Raw genomic sequence first — 20,967 nt, 5'->3', positions numbered from 1 at the left:
AAAATATTTTATTTTATAAAATAAAATAAAATATTTTAAATATTTTATTTTATTTTATACCTACGTGACTTTACCGAAAGAACCAAAGAGCATGGATTCCTGCAGTCACGAAAGCTTCAAATCAAGATTTTCAGTTCGTTTCGCAGGATTTTCTCGGCAGTCGGTGTGACGTAGCCACGGGTGCAACATTGCCCGCGCTTTCGACGGCCCGGTCGGAGGGAAGGCGCTCACGGCTCCACGTGCCTACCTCTGCACAACGCCAGTCTTTATTTACACCGGGAGCTGCAAAGCAGCGTAATCGCCGCCTCCGATTACCCAACAAAGTTGACGGACGTTTGTTTCGGACGGGGCCGAGCGTTGTGGGGGGCCAGATAGCCACGGGGGCCGGAGGACGACAACCCTATTCCAGGAGATAACGCTGAGAAATCCACGCGAATGCGCTAACAACATGCTTGCTGTATTGCCTCCCTTACTCTACCCCCTGCCCCCTTTCCAGTCCGTAGCCCTGTGAGTTGAGGTTCACGCTACTGCTGCTGCATGTGAAGACGAGAGACCCATAATAGGTTTTTTTGGGTTAGATCGCGTAAATATAAATGTGTCGTTAAACCCGCCACCACCCGACACAGCCAATGAGTAAGGTTTGTCACGTTAACGGAGCGTGCCAATTCGTTACTGGTACGGCACATCGGTGTGTTGGAGAGCAAATCCACAACATTTATAATCTGAGTGACATTTCTAACCCAATAAAAAATCTGTATTATGGATAATATTGGTCGTGACGGCCTAACCTGCGTGATCCACCTACCCCACTCGCAATGGGTCGCGGGCGCGTGGCATTCTAGAACTAAACTTAACACTTTTTTTTATAACCAGGTAAGGCCCACTGAGCTATTTAGCTTTCTTTCAGAAGTGACCTGGCTACCAATGATGTCCCAATGAAGTGGCTTATCACGTGGAAATTGAAAGCAAATACTCTCAATGCGTGATGTCGATCCTTAATGTGGAGAGGAAAAACCGGAGGACCTGGAGAAAAATACATACGACCACGGGGAGAGAGAAACGCTAACTCGTAATATACAGGCGTCGGGGTTGGGATGGAACCCACGACCTGTCTGCCACGCGAGGTAGTTAACATCTCACCGCTGCCACCACCAGCAGTTGCGATGTCTGCGGCGCTGCGTGGCGGAGTAAGCGCGCGGCGAGGATTGGGAGCGGTGCAGTTAATTGAAGTGCCTCCCCCCCCCCCCACCCTGTGCCCACCCCCCCCACCTCTCTCCCCGTGTGCGCCGACAGCTTCGACAGTACGAGATCCCACACATCCAGCTCAAGTCCTTCAAAGAGATTGAGTCCGAGGTGGGTGAGCCTTAGCAGACTGTTGGGGCAAGCGCTGTTTAGTGAGTAGCACCTTTGAAGGCCGGCACCGAAGCACACGAGGGAGGTGGGTGGCCAGCACCACGCCCGGCCACCTTTGTCTCCCTAGTAGCGATGTTTACACGCCGCACCAATTTAGAGGCTGAGTCGACCTAGGGGAGGCCCAGGACCGGTTTGGATAACCGTCACCGGTGTTGGCCGTGAGCGGGAATCGAACCCGGGTCGCCAGGTTCGTAGCGCAGCGTATCGCTAACCACTGCACTACCGCTCCCAACTATCATGCACACTCACACACGCGTATATGCATACCCACACACTAACTTGTGCACACACTGACATGTACAAACACAAAAACGTGAATGCTCACGCACACACACGTCAGAATATGCCTTCACACACACACACAAAGGCGCCTACCCACGCACCTACCTGGGGCGCGGGCGGGCGGTCTGCGAGCACGCCATAATCTCGGTGTGATAGAAAAGGAATTGGCCTGTTGAGGGCAATGAAAGTGAGAGTGTTCAAGTGTCAGAAATTTACGATCGCAGTAATTGCCGGCGCGGCGCTCTGCTCTCCCGTGCCTTTGATGATGCATCATCATCATCACCACCACCGCCGCCGTCACCTCCGCCGACACGAAGCGCCACAGAGAACGCAGCAAGGCTGAGGGTTGAGCGCGGCTGGTGCTGCCAAGCGACAGTTGTCTGGCGCCCTCTGGTGAAACCCTCGCTGCTGTGTGCGAGATCCACTGCTGTGGGTTTTTTTATATCCAGCATGCCTTTGTGTTATTCTATTACTCGGCTATAACGGTTTTCATTTTAACCAGGTAAGGGCAACTGAGCTGTATAGCTCGTTTTCAGAAGCCAGCTGGCCATCGCGAATGATAGCTTCACACGAAGTGGCTCATCACGTGGACGTTTATAGCAGCCAAATACTCTAAACGCGTGACGTTGATTCTAAAATGTGGAGGGAAGAACCGGAGGACCCGGAGAAAAATCCACGTGACCACTGGGAAAGAGAACAAGCAAACTCCGAATATACAACAGGCTTCATGGTCGGGATCGAACCCATGACCTCTTTTATACCAGGCGAGGTAGTTAACATCTCGCCACCGTGACGCCAATTCAATGGGAAGGAAGCCTCCCTTGACATTCCGCTCAGCGACACTCACGTGGTTATTTTATCTATACAACACACACACAGTTTTGCTTCGAACCAAGCCCCGTTTTTATTCTTTACAGAAATGGTCCTTGCTGACAAACATCAGGTGGTGGTCCACCAGCATTGATTGGTTGAAGCAGGGCAACGACTCTGCCGATTAGACGGCCGAAAGTCGAAACCGCTACCGAGTTCACCTTATTGAAACTATCTGCTGCTGAGAAATTACTTTCGCAAGGGCGGTGTGACGACGGGTGGTGTACAAAAAGAAACCCGATTATTTATTTACGTTGTGTGAACAGACGTGGTTAGGTAGCGATATTCACCGTGTAAATGTTTATTTAACCAGCATTAAACCCGTTGTGAACCATCCCTCATGGCCCCATGGCCTAGCTTCTACTGCCACCTCAAACACCGCTCCCCTCCCCGCCCCACCGAGTCCTCGTGTGCATCTCTGCTCTCTCCGAGCTCTCTCTCTCCCTCTCTCGACTCCACAATTTACCACGAAATTTTCCAACCGTGCAATCATTGTTATTGTTAATCTTTATTTAACCAGGGTTAAACCCTGGAGATTCACTGTCTCATTGTCAAGGTTGCCTCGCCAACGGTCGGCTCCGTAGGCAAACGCAAGCAATTAATAATACACACCACGTGGACATTTTGGAAATAAAATGGAACGAATTAACAACACGAATTCACAAGCAAAATGGTGTAATGTCTCACGAAGAGTTGTAACACTTCATAGATGGGTGTAGACTCGCCGTCGTCTAGACGCTGCTATCTTCAGGCCGAGATGGCGCACGTGTGTGGCAGGGCTGCTGCAACGTGGCGAGGGTTTCGGAAGGTCCAGAGGGTGAATTAAAAAAAAAATCGCGAAATTTGACGTTGTTTCGAATCTTATTGTAAGTGTATTTATGTATTCTTTTTTTTGTTTACCAGGTACAGCCTGCTTGGCTATGAGCTCTTTTTGCAGTTTGCATGTTCTCCCTGTGGTCGTGTGGATGTTTCTCCGGGTCCTCCGGTTTTTCCCCTCCGCATTAATAATAATAATCAACATCACGCGTTTAGAGCATTTGGCTGCAATACATTCCCACGTCGTGAGCCACTCCGTTGAGCTACCATTATCGTGTTTGCGAGTCCTGCTTCGACCCCCTCGGTGAGGAAAATGTCCCCCTGCCCCCGTGGCTAGTATAACATGAATGCCGCCTTTTCCCGTCTTGCCCACGCCGACAGTACGACTATGACTTCTTGACGGAGAGAAGTGCAGCGGCGGCGAGGAAACCTCCGGCCATGTCGTGAGGCGCTACGACGACGACGTCGACCCCTCCCGACCCCGGCCTCCCGTCTTCGCCGCCCTCTCCATCCTCCTCCGTGCACGCGCAACGCCACGCAGCCATCGTCACAAAGAAGCCATCTCCGGAGCCAAGTGGGAGGGGGGGGCGGGGGAGGGCGGGGGGAGACTTTCGACGAGAAATTAATGATCCCGAAAATGTAATTTACGGCAGGAGGGATTTGGTGGAGCTTAATTTCCAGTTGCCGGCGGGGCTGAGAGGTGCAAGCTCAATCTGTCCGATGTCAAATGGAAACGTGCGATTCTGGCGCAGAAATTTGCCACCGTGGAAAATGGAGATCTCAATGTCTTGACGCGTGTCGGGAATTGGCGGCGGAACGCCAACGCTGCAATCCTTTAACGTCCCTAATTCAGTTCCACGTACGCCGAGTGTCGTCGTTAATAATTTTTTGTTACGTCCAAATGAAGTGTCGCGTCCGCCGTTCGCAAAAGGGGGCAAAGCAAACTGGTGCGGGACGATGAGCTGGTTCAGCGCGTGCGTCGACGCGAGTGTACATTGCAAGTTGTGTTTACAGAGTTTTACTATCGCATATTAATGTTTTTTTAAATGCGTGTTAATCGTAATTCCTTCTGATTCTTTCGTCGTCGGGTCTCGTGAGGCCGAGAGACAGCATTGACCTTCCAACGTCTGTCCTCCCATTTTATTTGTACATAGCTCTTAGAAGAAAGTGTGAGTTCGTCTTGCCCCGGTAGTTGTTGTTGTTGACCTTTCACCGCTGAGAAAATCAAAACGTCGAATCGTACTCGTTTGTGTAAGTGTATATTGTGAGTCACATTTTAATCATTGCGGCACCACCTCGAGAGGAATTTTATCTTCACACGGATGTGGGCCCCCGTGTTTTAAGGCTTCTTCATCCTCACGAGCACACTCTCACTTGTTGCGTGTTGCTCTCACCAAGACGAGGAGCTCTCCTTAACCTTTTTCCATTCTGACGGTGTACGTCATCAGTTTTTTTTTCTTCCCGATTCCATTCCGATGACGCACGTGTACGTACGTCTACCTACGTGTATATCATCGGAACGGAACCGGAATGAAAACTAAACTAAAATAACTTTTATCATGACCGAGGCTCCCACAAGGCCATGCGGGAGGGCGTGTCACAGTTTGGCACCAGTTATCATATCACGAAAGTTCTCTGCGGTGAGTACAATGCCTTTAAAAACTACGGCACTACACCCCTCTATATAAAATGTACGCTAACTGCTTGCGCGTCACGAGATTCGGCGGTGAACGGGACCACCCACCCTGCGACTTGCAGACGTCTGGGAAAGGGTGAAATTGCAGAGACGTGTCCTCAAAGAGAGCCAACTTGGGCTGCCCTCGTCATGGAGTGGCTGTCGCTTTATATTAAACCCACGAATGACGAACATCTCGGTGCTTGAGCCGGAATCCCGTGGGGGTTCGCTTGCGCGTGATTGTCTGTGGCCGCGTGGCTCAGATGACGAAATAAACCTCCGAGGTCCAAGACAAAAGCCTGGTGAGCTCGCGTCAATTGGAAGCCCCCTGTCTGGTTGCTAACCGTTGTTTAAGCACGATCACACGGAGACGGCAAAGTGTCGTCTTCACGCAAGGTGTCTTTGAGAATGTTTGGTCGCGGTTGTTGCGAGGGCTCCTTGGTGGCGAGATGTTGACTACCTCGCCTGGTATACAGGACGAGGGCATGGGTTCGATCCCGACCCTGACGTATGTATGTTTGGCGTTTGCATGTTCTCACCGTGCTCACGTGGGTTTTTCTCCGGGTCGTCCAGTTTTTCCCTCCGCATTTAGAAACGCGCGTTTAGAATATTTGGCTGCTGTATATTTCCACGTGATCAGCCGCTTCATTGAGCTATGAATTGTGGCCAGGTCACTTCTGATAAAGAGCTATGTAGCTCAGTGAGCCTTACCTGGTAAACTAAAAAATAGTTCAAAGTTAAAACTCGGCTCTGAGTAAGATGCTTGCCTCTCTCACACTGCGCGCATCATGGCGCGCATATTTTTCCACACTCTCTCGTCTCTTTCCATTCTCTGTCACGTTCTTGTGGAGTTCCCTGACGATAGAATCAGAGCGGGGAGTTGTAAAGCGTGCCGCTTAATTAGCCTGCGGACCTGCCAGTCTGAATGCCGCACACTCTGCCCATGGCGCCCTCAACGCCTCGCGCTCCGACTGTTCCGACTGCGCCAACTTTGCTCGCGATCCATCGGTCATGGAGTCTGGCAGCCGAACGAAACTCGATGTATTCGTCGATCGACTGCCCGTCACAGTTGTGTGTGCCGTTCAGTCGCTGGCGATCCCGTCGCTCGTGCGCCTTTCACAGCTTTCTGCGATCGTTGCGTTTCATTTGCCTCCGCGATGACGTTGCGAGTCGTCGATTGTGCCAAGAATTACAACAGCCGATCCGTGGCTCTGGCTCCCGATGGAGGCAACGAGACCGCGTTCTCGTGCGCAAGTGGGCGTTGAATTTTGTTTCACGATTTATATATATAAAAAATCAACAAAATAGAGCATTTTTAGACGGTTTTCACGGTGTAATTAGTTCTCAAAGTGTCAACAATTTGAGCAATTTTTTCCGTCCCTCCCCCACCACCGATTTTTCAACCTTTTGTTTACCACTGGGCTGTTCTGCAAAAATAATTGTACCAGCTATCAGCACGTGTCATCCCGGCCGTGATTACGGAGCATGCTTTTAACGCTTCAGCGCCAGCGGACTGAAGTTTTTCAAGAGCAATGCTGTCGCGGTGGTTTCTAATCGTTTGAAGAGAGAGAGAGAGAGATGGGAACATTGGGAGGGGTGGAACGCACAAAGCTTTCACACAAAAAGCAAAATATATTTTTTATTAATTCTCCCAATGTGTCAGAACATCAGGAAAGCAGCTTCATGACCCATTTTCATCTGGAAGTTTGTACTCCAGATGCATTTTATCATTCACGTCGTTTCAAATTTGTGTCCTGCAAGGTGACTTTAATAAAAACGTCATTTGTGATCGAGCGACGCGGCCTGACGGTAGCTCTTTCGCCGCGCGGTGCAGAGGTTTTTGTACAGTTTGAATGCAGCGGCCGCCCTGGTTAATCCTGTGACGTCGTTCGAGAAGAGCAGGCCGTTGTGTGTTGGCGTCACGCTCCACATTTGCTCGCAAATTACTCGTATCGGAATTACACAACAATCATCGCCCCCCCCCCTACCCACTGCAAAACCTTGTCAGGAACCTCCTGACAAAAAGTAATGAGGCTTTAATGAGTATACAAGTAGTAATAATATTAAAACGTGGAAGTATTTTGAAACACAATACGTTTGGCCACGTGATCAAATGTCTCAGCCCTGAGCAAGGCGCCCGGATTCTCAAGAGGTGCGATCGTCTTGCCCGGTTGTGGCCGCGAGTTGTGCGTCCGCGAGTTGTGCGTCCGCGAGTTGTGCGTCCGCGAGTTGTGCGTCCGCGCGCTCGCTGCAACGCAACGTGGAAACGCTCCTCTTGCTGCAAATGCAGCCAAGGCGCGTGCCACCGAACGCTCCGAGGTCTTTCGAACGCAGCCGGTGCCGCGAAGTCGTATCCGGGACAGATTTGCATCGCGCGCACACTCGCGTTTCCTTCGCCGAGACGACTGTGCTCCGCTGTTTCGTCTCGGTGGTCATTATTCAGGGTGGGTCGGCAAGTCGTAAGCCCGAACACGAATCGGTGAAATGTCCGGACCTAATTTCGCTCGGCGCTCCCACATTCAAACTCCATTAACTCCCACGCTTTGCCTGCCACAGTTGCCAAACGTATCGACCTGTTCACCTCGAAAAGTAAAACACCTTCAGAGCGAGACAAATCAACCTCAGGACTGATCCTGAAAATCTTCCCGGCAGCATTCTGTCAGATATCCTTGGCAGATGTGGGTTTTCGGTTTCTTCCTGAAAACGCAGGTTCTGTAAGTCCCACCGGAGCGCTGCATCGGAAAGCCAATGAGCAGCGAGAGAGCCCCATTGACCTTCTTCACAAAGTATTCATTCGCGTTACTCTGTCGGCAAGTGTTGAGTCGCGGCGCGGGGGGTGGCGAGCGCTCGCGACGGGTTTTACTTCACCAGTTGCAACCCCACCGACGTTCCTAGGACGCGGCCACGCACCCGCAATGTCGTTTCGCTCGAAATTGCCCTCGGCGCAATGTGTCCGACTCTTGGCGCGACCGTGGGAATTACGCATCAGAATGAATATTGTATGGTTATTTTGGTGAAGTCACGTAGATTTTTAATAAATAAAGTGATTAGAAATTGCTTGTCGCAATCGAAACGTCGTGAGAATTTTATTGTTTTATATTTTGATTATTTTATTATTTCCCTTCTACGTGACTTTACCGAAAGAGCCACAGAATATGAATTCCTGCAGTCACGAAAGTTTTAAATCATCAGACTGAAGTCGCGTCGCGTCCACCCGCCCGTCTTTCTTTTTGGGCCAAGGCTCGGCACGAGCGGATGTACGTGGAGGTTGTAGGCGCTTTGCACAAAGGAAAGTCTTCGTCGCGAGGCGACACCCGACTCCCTCCGTCCAAACCCTCTGCGCACATTGACGGCATTCGACAGCCGTACGTTCAGTCGCGCACGTTTAAAAAAAATAAAAATTGCGCGCACAAGTTCCAAGCAGCACACGAGCACACACGCCCTCCCAAAGCGCACACAGCAAAACACGATCAGCAGTCTTTGAACAACTGCCTCGTGGTCCTCTCTTGTCTTTTGTAGATGGCCGTACAAAATTTGCTTGAGAAAAATGTGACCGACCGACAGACGGCAGTGATGCAGTTAGAGACAACTGTGGATCGGCTTCCTCCTGATTAGGACTCATCAGCACGGAATACGACACCGGTCCACATTTGTCCATCGCTCTATGTATGTTGAACCTCCTGCACACCGTACGTAGTCAAGCGTGCAAATTGGAGGCGCTGCTCAAATTTATGTTGATGTTGACGATGAGTCGAGAGGACCGCAATGCAGTGCTCCAGCAACTGCTGATGGGTTTCGCACAGCACACACGCGCGCTGGTGTGCTCTGTACACGTGCTTGTGTCTCGGTTGAACCCTACGGTTTTACAGGCTGCATTGTTATTCTCTTGCGATGTGTTGTCGTTTTTTTTCTCGCCATTTGCAAATTTGACATTCACTGTTCAGCAGCCTGCAGATGCGTAACAGCGCTGGGGCTTGTGCGTTGCTTGTGTCGCAATGCTGAAAATCGGCACCAATTTTTGGAAATGTAACTTAGCGCTGGGAGTCCAGTCGTTTTTGATCGCTTTAACAAGTGACGCGACACCGAAATCACGCGACACGTGTACGCACGTTACGTCTCGCCGCACGTGGGGAAACACACCGCTGTCATCACGTGCGGCCGATCCACTGCCGCACTGGCCTCGAGCCGTCGCCACCTCGCTCAGAGTTTACGACGCAGCGGTCCGTCCTGGCTCTCGGCACGCTTCCCCATCTCGCCGCTCCACGTCGGCAGTGCTGGACGTCGTCTCGGCCGCGTTCCCTCCCTGCAGGCGCCGCTTGCCCGTCTCGGCCGCCGGCCCATCATCTCTACGTCCGGTGGCGCGAGCCCCAAGTTTTCTCTTCGTTCAATATGACCGCTGCAACCTGGCCACCCACGTACGTGCTCTGATCCACGTGCTCATCGCCTCCCGAGCTTGCGCGCGCGTGTCTCCATGCGACTCCCTGCGTCCTCACGCGTACGCACACACCGTTCCTGTTGTATGTTCTTAATGTCTGCGATTCTTAAACAATTTTTATTTTACTAAAGTAAATTTAACTTTTTAGTTTATTTCAGGTAAGGTCCACTTAGCTATACGGCTCTTTTACAGAAGCGACCTGGCGGCCACAAATGATGGCCCAACGAAGTGGCCTCTCACGTGGACATGTACAGCAGCCAAATACTCAGAACGCACTTTGATTCTATGTGTAGAGGGGAAAACTGGAGGACCCGGATACAAATTCCTCGCGACCGCAGTAAGAACGTGCAAACTCCAATTATACAGCAGGGGTCAGGGTCTGGATCGAGCCCACGACCTCCTGTGTACCACGCGAGGTAGTTGACATCTCTGCAGCAGGTAATACACACGGATTAGAGATGATATTATTTGAACCACGTGGCTGTGTTGCTTTTCGTGGTTGAGTTAACTTTTTTTTACAAACGCATGAAGGCCTGCTCTCGTAAGCCTCTTTATTAAATCCTTTATATTAAGTTCGCTTGCTTGCTTAGGACCGTGCAAATCTTTCGGTCGTTTTTTAACCCACTTCCCGTAATCCAATCGAGCTGACATTTTGCACACAGACTCGTTGTGCGTGACAATGCATTTTCGTGAAAAATTTTTTCCAAAATTTGACACTGTTTAGGGAAATTTTTAAAAATATTTTATTACCAATTGTTTAATGCTGCCAGATAATCATCTGACCCATAGGTGGCAGCCATCTCAAGCCAGAGGACGAGAGGACTCTAGCCGCCCCGATGCCACGCATATAAAGGATTTATAGTGAAAAACTTTGTTTTTACGGGTTTACTTGTTATTATAATTCAGATCCCGGTCTGCCTTGAACAGCTCACCTGAATTCACTCTGCTGTGGACATCTTCAATTGTTATTCGTGAACTGGTTGAACTACCTGAGTTTTATTCTGCCCATATTTATCTTGGGCCCAACTTTGCAGCCTTATTCAAACATTCAACTTTTCAATAATGTCCCGGAGTCCGTTTTAAATTGGCCGTTAACGTCAAGTAGTCAACCGATTAGACGTTTCATATTTCGCACATTGATGTTTTGTTTATGCCTTTATTTCTCTTGTCTGATATTCGGAAAATATATTTTAATGTCACCGTGTCTCCTTGTTTTGGCTCCCCCTTAATTGTCAGCCCAGCATTCATAACAGATTGTATACTTTTCATTTTCAAACGGGTAACAATTGAAGTGCTTATTCACGTTTAACTCGCAGAGTTTTTCACGACCACGACAGGCAAAGGCACATTTTTGTATTAGCGCGCTGCTCAAAAGCGTCACCCGCACAAACAAATCAGCCCTGATCCAGCGGTGTAAATTCTTCGTTCATATGCTGGGGCCAGTCCATCCGCGACGACCACTGCTGACTTCCCACAGAGTTGGTACAGTCCTCGTTTTGTAGAGTAATTCAATGCAGAATTGACACCTGCCAAAGATTTCAATCTGCGACCTCTAATTAGTCAGTCGAGAACGCTAAGCACGGGGGCCACGTGATCACGTCTCTTGTGCTCTGGGGATGGAGGAAATGCCTCCAGTTTTAAACGTTGTGTGTTTGTGTGCCATTTTGTGAATTCTCACTTGGTCTCATCGTCAGCCATTTGTAGGACTGCAACATGCAACGGCAATAATATTTTTACACCTAAATAGGGCAGATAATGCCACCTTGTGCCGCATCAGAAGTCCCGTCTGTAGCCTTGATGAGGTAGTGTACGTGTTAGATAGCTCGCATGAGGTTGAGCTGCAACGACGAGCGATACTCATTGTGCAATGGCAACGTGTCAACATTGGAATTTATTTTTTGAGGCACAAATGCCAAGAGGGGGGTTTTTGCGTCATTTAGACAGCAATTTTCTCCCAAACTGCAACTTTATATTCGTAAATTGAATTCTTACTGAGAGTCGGTGAAAAGGGCCAACTTTGGGCCAAAGTGTTGGGGAATAACGTTGGCTCAACGGTCCCCTGTTTATTGGAGAGGAGCGTTATTTTTTCACCGTCAAACAATGTCGAGTATTTTTGTTCGTGTCGATGATGCAACTCCGTAAAAGTGTCTGCTTTGAGTGTCCGCGACAACAGAAAGCACACGGTTCTATATTTACACCCGCTGGGTACAGAACCCAGATAAGTGTGTCCGTGTGTCGAACTTCTTTCACACCGTACTTATCCGAACGTGTTCGTCGGTGGTGCGGGAAATCCTTGTTGGCCGTGAACCGTGTGACCGCGTCTTTTTGTAACAAACGTCTAACGGTTAAAATGTGGGTGCCGCATATCTGTGGAGTTAACCAGAGCAATACAATGGTAGGGTAGGTAGGTCGCTACGTATACGGGGACAGTTGCTACCATCTTCAGGTTGTGCGTGCGTGTGGCGGTGGTGCAGCGGTTAGCGCGCTAAGCTGCGCTTCGAACCCAGTGACCCGAGTTCGATTCTCGCTCACGGCCACAAACACCAAGGGACGATCATTTGAACCGGTCCCTGGCCTCCCCTCGGTCGACTCAGCCTCAAATGAGTAGCTGGTGCGGTGTGTAAACATCGCCACTGGGGAGACAAAGGCGGTCGGGCGTGGTGTTTGGCCACCCACCCCCTCGTGCGCTGTGCCGGCCATCGGAGGTGCTCGCTAACAGCACTTGCCCCTACAGTCTGTTAAGGCTACACATAGGATTGGGGGGGGGGGGGTGTTTGTCTGCAACTGAGGAGTCGAGCGTGTTAAATTGTCGGCGGCCTGCGGTTGAGAAGCGACGACAAAAGCGAGTGGGGATTTCTGGACGCGCGGGTTGCGGGTTTTGCGCGGCAATGAATGAATTCCGCGAATAATAATCCACTCGCCTGGTCGCGCGGTCTCGCTCAAGTTTGTTTCTGAGCGACGATTTGGTGGGGGGGGGGGGGGATTGTTGTTGTTGTTGATGTTGTTGTGTTTGGTTCCGTGGAGTTGAGACATATCGACGTTCTTCCTGGCGACGGCGGGGGGGGGGGGGTGGTGGCACCTGGAGCGATAATTGTCCGACGTTTCTTGGGACGATTCTCGTTGATTCCCGTTATACCAATCCACGATTTTTACCAACAAGTGGCAGACGCGCGTGATACCTGATGCACAAATGGTGGTCATCCAGAACAGAGGCAATGCCCTCCCGATCCACAAATACGCAGGAGACGTCACAAGCGGTGACGACAACACTCCACGCTGCTCCTGACGCGGTATTCATCATCTGTGCTTGACCACCTGAATGTGAAATTGTCGTCGTTTCTCTGCGTCGACTTGATCTGCAGCCTCACGAGAAAGGAAGAAGACCCGGGATGACCCTTCCACGGGCTCACGACGATTGTTTCACGAAGATCCCTGGCGTTTAGGATGTTTCGGTCAATTCTATAAAAGCTTGTTTTATTGTTGTTGTTGTTGTAAGAAGCTGGAATTGCCCAAACATTCGCGAGGGGACAGCACTCGAAAAGCGCCAGGCGGAAATGTCATCGGCCTACTTTCTGTACTGCCGCCTGTACGCATGAGCGTGGGTGTCTCTCGTGCGCTGTCTGGCCCATCGCCACCCAACTCCGCATCTCACCTCGCTAATCCTTGCAGAATAAACCCCCCCTTCCCCCAATAACAGTACAGTATTGTAATACGAATCCACAATTGCCAAGTGGGAATTGAGTTGATGTGGCGAGGACCAGAGGCGGCTCGAGGTTATGGCGAATCGGGGCGACTGCCCCGGGCCCCGCGCTTGGGGGGGGGGGGGCGTGAGGCTCATATCGTGGGATTTACCCCGCCCCCCCCCCCCCCCGACGCTATGGACGGCCCTTGCGAGGACTTCACATTTTTGACCATCGCTGCAGCTTTTGCGCTGCCGAAGCACACACTGCCACGGGCTGCGCGCGGCGTTAACTTCCCCGCACCGTGGCTTGATAATAATCGACGTCGTCGGAGCGGGTGCTGTTGGAGCGAGGCTCGAGTGGCCTCTGCCCCCCCGTGGTGCTGAGCCCTGCACGTTCCTGTCGGGGTGTTTCTGCGCCCGGCGTGTGCCATGTCGCCGGTGACGCCAAGACAATCTGCGGGGCCACGCTGTGGCAAGAGGCGCCGTGGGTTAATCGAGCGGCTGTGGATGTAAGAGTTGTTCATAGTTCTCCAATAAATGTTTGACTTACGTGCTGTGCGTGGCCTTGGCTTTTTTAAATCCTTTATATTAAGTTCACTTGCTTGCTTGCTTGCGCGCTTACGACCGTGCAAATCTTTCGGTCGTGTTTTAACCCACTTCCCGTGTTCCAATCGAGCTGACATTTTGCACACAGACTCGTTGTGCGTGACAATTAATTTTCGTGAAATTTTTTTTTCCAAAACTTTACACTGTTTAGGGATTTTTTTTAAATTACCAATTGCTTAATGCTGGCAGACAATCATCTGACCCATAGGTGGCAGCCATCTCAAGCTAGAGGGAGAGAGGACTCTAGCCGCCACGCATATAAAGGATTTATAGTGAAAAACTTTGTTTTTACGGGTTAATTTTTTTCGTAACGATGCCACCGAATGCCCCCGTGTGGCGACAATCCAGATTTACAGAAAGGCTGCGAATAAAATCTATCAAAAACGAAAAGGTGTTTTTATTTTAGCAGGTAAGGCTCACTGAGCTATGTAGCTCTTTTTCAGAAGCGACCTGGCCACACGTGATAGTTCAACGAGAAGTGGCTTATCACGTGGACATTTATAGCAGCCAAATACTCTAGACGTGTGATGTTGATTATACACTGGTCAACAAAAAAAAAATTCGAGCCTGGACTTTTGCAGCTGTTTTAGACTAATTTCAGGGTGCTGATTCCAAATCTGATCTCAGATTTGCTCTATCACATCTCATTTTTATGCTATCGGCATACCCCATTTTCATTTATTTTACTCGAAATTAACTCTGTCACTTGTGATTGCAAGTTGTTGCGAGTCAGTGACTGCTTTAGTGTTAAAATATGGTGCTGTATTTTTAGGATGGTGTGTTTATAAGATCATTTTATGTAGATATCCACATTTATTCAATATCTTTCTTCTGCAGTTTTTATTGAAAATGCAATATTTGATATCTCAAAAACCTGATGTGATGGACAAAAACTGATGCCAGATTTGGAATCAGCACCCCTAAAATTACATTAAAACCGTTGGAATACCTTATGCCAGAAAAAGTGTGTTGACCAGTGTTATAATTGTGGAGGGAAAAACTGGAGGGCCCGGAGAAAAATCCACGCGACCACTGGGAGAGACACGCAGACTCCAAATGACGTCCGCGTGGTCCTGATCACCTCCTAGAAGTTCCGTCCCAACTTTGCGATGCTTTAAAGGCGTACATTTATGTAGCTTTATTTGGGCCATCGGGGTGGAGCAGTGGGTTCACGCTTATGCCTCACTACCAGAAGAGCCCTGGCGGGTTCAATTCCTAACTTTACCCAATAGGACACGTAGCAGTGGAACCTCGATAACGTAAGAGTAATCGATTATTTGATCAATCGGATGTCCCCCCTTCGAGTTCTATGAAGTCATCTGTGTTGCACAACAACAACCGCTATTCGCCACTAAGTGACGGGGTGACGTCACCACGGCGCATGTGCCAGGCTACGTGCACGTTAGGGCCACGTGAAGTGTCGAACGTCCGCTGGCAGGAGGTCACGGGATAGACCGGGCAGGTGCAATGGGGTCGGACTGACTGAGACGGCTGGCCGATGCACCGCATGTGGCCCCCTCGTATAGGGCTGAATGATTTGGGGAAAATATCAAATTGCGAATTTTGTGACAGATCGATTGCGATTTGATTTGCGATTAAAAAAATGTAAAGTCAAGCTTCAGTTAAATATTCACTGTGTAATAGATTTAAAACATGTGATGGAGCATTACCACATGATACCATCATAATATGAACTGCTCTATATATTCTAATGCAAGGATGAGAACTTAAAATATATGAATTGCTTCAAACATGTATTTATTAAAACGTTTTAATTGAAATTGAACAATCAAACATAGAACAATTGATAAATCTTGATTTGAAGCTTTCGTGACTGCAGGAATCCATCCTCTTTGGTTCTTTCCATAAAGTCACGTAGGTAGAAAATAAATCACGACATTTCGGGCACAACACAAGTTGATGAGGGACGCTTGTGTTGCGCCCGAAACGTGATTTATTTTATACCTACGTGACTTTACCGAAAGAACCAAAGAGTAACAATTGTTAAGTTAAGTAAATAAAGTTATAATAATAAAACAATTCCAATAAGAAAGTAATCGGACTTTTCAAATCGCAGCCTTTGCGATTTGCCAATCGCATTGTTTCAAATTGCGATTTCGATTTGAAATCGAACACATTCCTGCGGAGGGAGCTGGTAGGAACGTTGGGTTGCTCGGTCAATGGCCAGGGTCAACGGCGGCGTGGTGTGTTCCGCAAATATGCCCGACTGTGAGGGCGGGCACAAGCCGGCGTGAGTAGGTTAAACGTTGAGTTTTATAAGGGCACCACGGGGTGACCAGCCCCTCCCCACCCAGCCCCACCCAGCCCCTCCCCACCCTCCCCACCCAGCCCCTCCCCACCCAGCCTCTCCCCACCCTCCCCACCCAGCCCCTCCCTCCCCACCTAGCCCCTCCCCACCCTCCCCACCCTCCCCACCCAGCCCGTCCCCACCCTCCCCTCCCCACCCACCGAGCCCCTCCCTCCCCACCCAGCCCCTCCCTGCACGACGGACACAATAATCCCCTGTGGGCTGGTGTAACCAGGAGGTTCCTACCAGTGTTAATCGTTCAGCCCTACTCACCCCTACCGCGTGCCACGGTGACCACACTCACTCGCAACAGCTGTGCCCTTTAAATTTCGATTTAAAGCTTTCGTGACTGCAGGGATTCATCTTCTTGGTTCTTTCGGTAAAGTCACGTAGAAGGGAAATAATAAAATAATGAAAATAAAACATAATTAAATACAATTATAATTAAATACAATTATGTTTTATTTGTATTATTTTATTACTTCCCTTCTACGTGACTTTACCGAAAGAACCAAGAAGCTGTGCCCTTGCTGTGATGAGCCGTGGACAGCAGGGGTCGCCACCAGCCCGCAGGGAGATTGCATCAAGTTCGTTAATTCATGGGGGGGAAGGGGAGGGGAGACAAGACATCAAAATCCTCACTGTGCACACATTTGTTCTGATTATATTAAAGATACACTTTGTATATATACACTTTATACTCGCGTTGGCCGGTATCTGCCCACTGCTGGATGAGGTCCCTGCCCACGCCGTGCCGGCCATGGCTCGTTTGGTGACGACGAGCAGCTTGGGGCCGTCCATAAATGACGTCACGCGATTTTGGACGATTTTGGACCCCCCTCCCCCCCATCGTCACACGGCGTCACAAAAAGTCAGTTCCCCCTCTCAAATATGACGTCATAAAACTCTGCCCCCCCCCCCCCCCCAAAATAAAACATGCTTCAAATGGCTTTAAACTATTGTCATTGTAGTGCGTATTTAATGTGGCGCTGCACTCTGATGTTGTAGGAGAAAACATTTATTAAAAAGTCGATTTAATTAAATACGCACGACAATGACAATAGTTTAAAGCGATTTGAAGCATGGTTTATGGTTTGGGGGGGGGGGCAGAGCTTTGCGACGTCATATTTGAGGGGGGGTCTGACTTTTTGTGACGATGGGGGGGGGGGGGGGGGTCAAAAATCGTCACAAATCGCGTGACGTCATTTATGGACGGCCCCTTAGTCAAATGGAGAGGTGCCCAGGATCGGTCCCCCCACTTGATGTGAGCCGTGACCAGAAATCCAACTGAGGCCACACTGCGTTTCATGCGCGAACCACAGCGCCACTACTCCACCTTCCATGTAATTGCTGCAATATATTTGAACATATATTATACTGGTAGGAACCTCCTGGTTACACCAGCCCACAAGAGATTATTGTGTCCGTCCGTCCGTCGTGAAGGGAGGGGCTGGGGAGGGAGGGAGGGGTTGGGTGGGGAGGGGAGGGTGGGGAGGGGCTGGGTGGGGAGGGTGGGGCTGGGTGGGGAGGGTGGGGCTGGGTGGGGAGGGGACGGTGGGGAGGGGCTGGGTGAGGAGGGGCTGAGTGGGGAGGGGCTGGGTGGGGGGTGGGAGGGGTGGGGCTGCGTAGGGAGGGGCTGGTCACCCCGTGGTGCCCTTATAAAACTCAACGTTTAAGCTACTCACGCTGGCTTGTGCCCGCCCTCACAGTCGGGCATATTTGCGGAATACACCACGCCGCTGTTGACCCTGCAGGCCATTGACTGAGCAACGCAACGTTCCTACCAGCTCCCTCCGCAGGAATGTATTTAATTGCCTCGGCTGTTTTGTATTATTTGGGGTGGTTCACAATCATTTACGGCCTTCGGCCAAGAAAGTCGCGATAAAATTTGCACTCGAACGATGCATTGACGCAATAACCTGATGCTCCGTTTAGAAGTTTTTGAATGAAACATCTTTGAATTATGTTATGTTTTGAATTAGATTTTTGTATTTCTTCATTAAAAGCTTATATCATTTTACATCTGGAAAACTTAATTGAAAAGGACATTTCGTGTGAATTTTCTCTCGTCGTTAAGTAGATGGCCTTTCTGGGGGTTCAATTCGATGTGGACTTTCGCCTGTTTCGGATTGAGGGATCGAGATAAGGCGACACGGAGCTGCTGGCCGTGCGAGAGGACCGCCGTCTGCAGATCGATTCCAACGTAATCGATCGTCTGTCCCTGCGTCTCCGTCGTCCATGCAGGGGACGCGTAAGTTTGCAGCGCCCCCTGCATGACAACGACGGAAAGTGCAGCGTTCATCACAGATAAAGTTGTGCGCTTAAATTATTCAAAATGAGCCAAGAATGTCTGTTTGTGTGTAACGCGCATGACGTCACTCCACATGCCGCACCCCCCACCCCCCCGTCATTAATATTCATGAGCGGGTGGATTTTTACACTCACGCAGAAGGTCGAGCGGAATCTTTTTTCTTCGCAAATTCGCTTTAAGTTTGACTTTTTTTATTTAAAGTGAATATAAAAAATAATTCTACGCAGCAACAAAGTGGATTTGGTGTCGTTATTGATTTATTCGGCACTTGAGACAAAATGTATGTCTAATTTATGCTTCTACATGATGGTAAAATAGACATTTATCGGTGATTCTCCAGATATTGTATCGAATTCCAATTTATTTCAACCCCAGCGACCGAAAGCAGAAGAGAATAAAGTATCAGAGCGGTGAATTTGAACAAATTGAAGGTCAGTTATATACAGTGCTACAGTGACATGAAGTGAGGTGTTTTATGACTTAGTTTTGTGCAAGAATCACTGGCATTAATACAGCGCTAGTGAAACGCAGTGAAGGGTTTGATGACATACTTTCGTGCAAGATTCACTGCCATTAAATTTACACAAGTTATACTCTTGCTCAATTTTTTCCTAAATATTACAGCTTCCGTCCTAGGACAGGCACACAAGCTGGTAACCATACAGTGGTCGTGTGGGATTGGATGGTCATGGTTCTTGCCGCAGGGATATTGTCATTTCCACTACAAGCCGCGGCGCTGCTAACTGGAGGACACATCATATCCGAAATACGATGGGGGGGGGGGGGGGGGGGGGGTCATCGCTGCCGGCTCACCTGACAAATACTCGCTTCCCTGTGGCTTCTGTGGGCCGGATGGCCACTTCAATCGCCACTCCTCCTTCCTCATTCAAGGCACGATCTCCCCTGACTGGGACCGAGCTGAGTGGGAACTTTGCCGGCTTCTCAAGTAGGCACCCCCCCCACCACACCGGTGTGGTTTTTCGTCGATTAGCCAGCGACACCGTTGAGATCCTGGGTCTGAGTTGCAACCTTGAGCCAGCGTAATGATGACGCACCGCTTCATATCGATCGCAGTAGTCACCGCACAAAGCACGCATCGTATCGCGTGCGTCGGGATATGTTAGTTTTCTTATTCGCGTGCCACGCATGTGATGTGTTTCTTCATGCATATACTAACATTCATTCATGGAGTTGCTCACATATCCCAACATAGGACTGCAGAGCTTGGAGAATGGTCGATAGGGCCGGTGCTGATGGCCTTCCCACGCGCCCGTGGTTTCCTGAACACTATAAACCATGAAAGTTTATTTTTATTTTACCAGGTAAAGCCCACTGAGCTGTATAGCTCTTTTTCAGAAGCGACCTGGCCACAATTGATAGCTCAACGAAGTGGCTTAACGTGTGGACATTTTTAAAAGCGGCGAAATAGTTTCAAACGCTCGTTTCTAAATGTGGAGGGGAAAAAAAACGGAGGACCCGGAGAAAAACCCACGCGACCACGGGGAGAGTAAGACGCAAACTCCAAATATACAGGGGTCAGGGTCGGGGTCGGGATCGAACCCACGACCTCCTGTACACCAGGCGAGGACGTTAACGCCTCGCCACCGTGTTTCAAATGCGTGTTGGCCCCCGCACTCGTGTCTTATCGGCGAAAGTGTCTCCCGCTCTGAAAATTATCGAAGAACACCGACTCATACTGCTGTACACATGTGCCACCATCTGGGACTCCACACACTGAGCATACACGCCACGTGTACACATCGGTACACAACTGTACGCACACAGGTGCATGCGCGCGTATGCACTTACAAAACGGACAAAGATCTCTTCCCCTATAGCCTCAACAGACCATCGGGGCGAGTGCTGTGAGCGAGCAGCACCTATGGAGGCCGGCACGGCACACGAGAGGGTTACGTGGCCGGAATCCACGTCCGTATTTAAAGCTGAGTAAACCTAGAAGAGGCCTCTGACAGCTTTCTGAACGAATTGCTGCTGACGCTGGCCGTGAGACCGGGAATACAACTCGGGTCCGCTGGCTTCGTCAAGGCAATGTGCTCACCGCTACGTCACCGCTCCCCACCAAAGACAAAGATCCCCCGTATAGCCTTAACGCACTTTTGGGGCAAGTGCTCATAGCGAGCAGCACCCATGAAGGCCGGCACCGCACACGCGTGTGTGGCGTGGGTGGCCAGCGGCGCTACGCGAGGCCGCCTTTGTCTCCCTCGTGGCAGGCACTTACGAGACAGACACCTGAGTGCGCGCACACGGGCACGCGCGCGGGATGGCCCGCGTGAACACAAAGCACCTCCTATTGTCTGTGCCGCGTCCAGGAATGTTGAGTTTGTGGTGGCAGGGAAACGCACCGTGGGGGGGCCGACCCGAGATTCCTGACCGCCGCCACCACCACCACCGTTGTCGTGAAGGAGGAGGAGGAGGGAGGTGGTGGTGCTTGCTCACCAGGGCCGATTAGCTTGGATTGCGACCGTTCGGCTCGGGTTATACGCACCAAATCTGGTTATGCGCCCATCAAAGGGCCTCCTTTGTTGGCGGCCACCGTGAACGGGAGAGA

General features: G+C 50.1%; 2 protein-coding genes across 7 annotated transcripts in view; both read left to right on the top strand.

Annotated features, from left to right (window-relative positions):
* Positions 1 to 13,693, top strand: part of MVB12B (multivesicular body subunit 12B) — a 116,980-nt gene extending 103,287 nt beyond the window's left edge. For all 6 annotated transcript variants that reach the window (XM_061550681.1, XM_061550679.1, XM_061550683.1 and 3 more), the window contains 2 exons: positions 1,294 to 1,353; positions 3,763 to 13,693. In XM_061550681.1, coding sequence (XP_061406665.1) covers positions 1,294 to 1,353; positions 3,763 to 3,828 — 126 coding nt within the window. In that variant the 3' untranslated portion in view covers positions 3,829 to 13,693. The remainder of the gene's footprint in view (positions 1 to 1,293; positions 1,354 to 3,762) is intronic.
* Positions 1 to 20,967, top strand: part of LOC133341875 (pre-B-cell leukemia transcription factor 1-like) — an 801,687-nt gene that overhangs the window by 444,249 nt on the left and 336,471 nt on the right. The gene's annotated exons all lie outside the window — the stretch shown is intronic.

Source organism: Lethenteron reissneri, chromosome 12 (genome assembly GCF_015708825.2).
Source record: "Lethenteron reissneri isolate LAM-NWPU_2019-01 chromosome 12, ASM1570882v1, whole genome shotgun sequence".
Taxonomy (NCBI): domain Eukaryota; kingdom Metazoa; phylum Chordata; class Hyperoartia; order Petromyzontiformes; family Petromyzontidae; genus Lethenteron; species Lethenteron reissneri.
The sequence above is the reverse complement of the archived record's forward strand: the minus strand, read 5'-3'. Positions and strand labels throughout refer to the sequence as shown.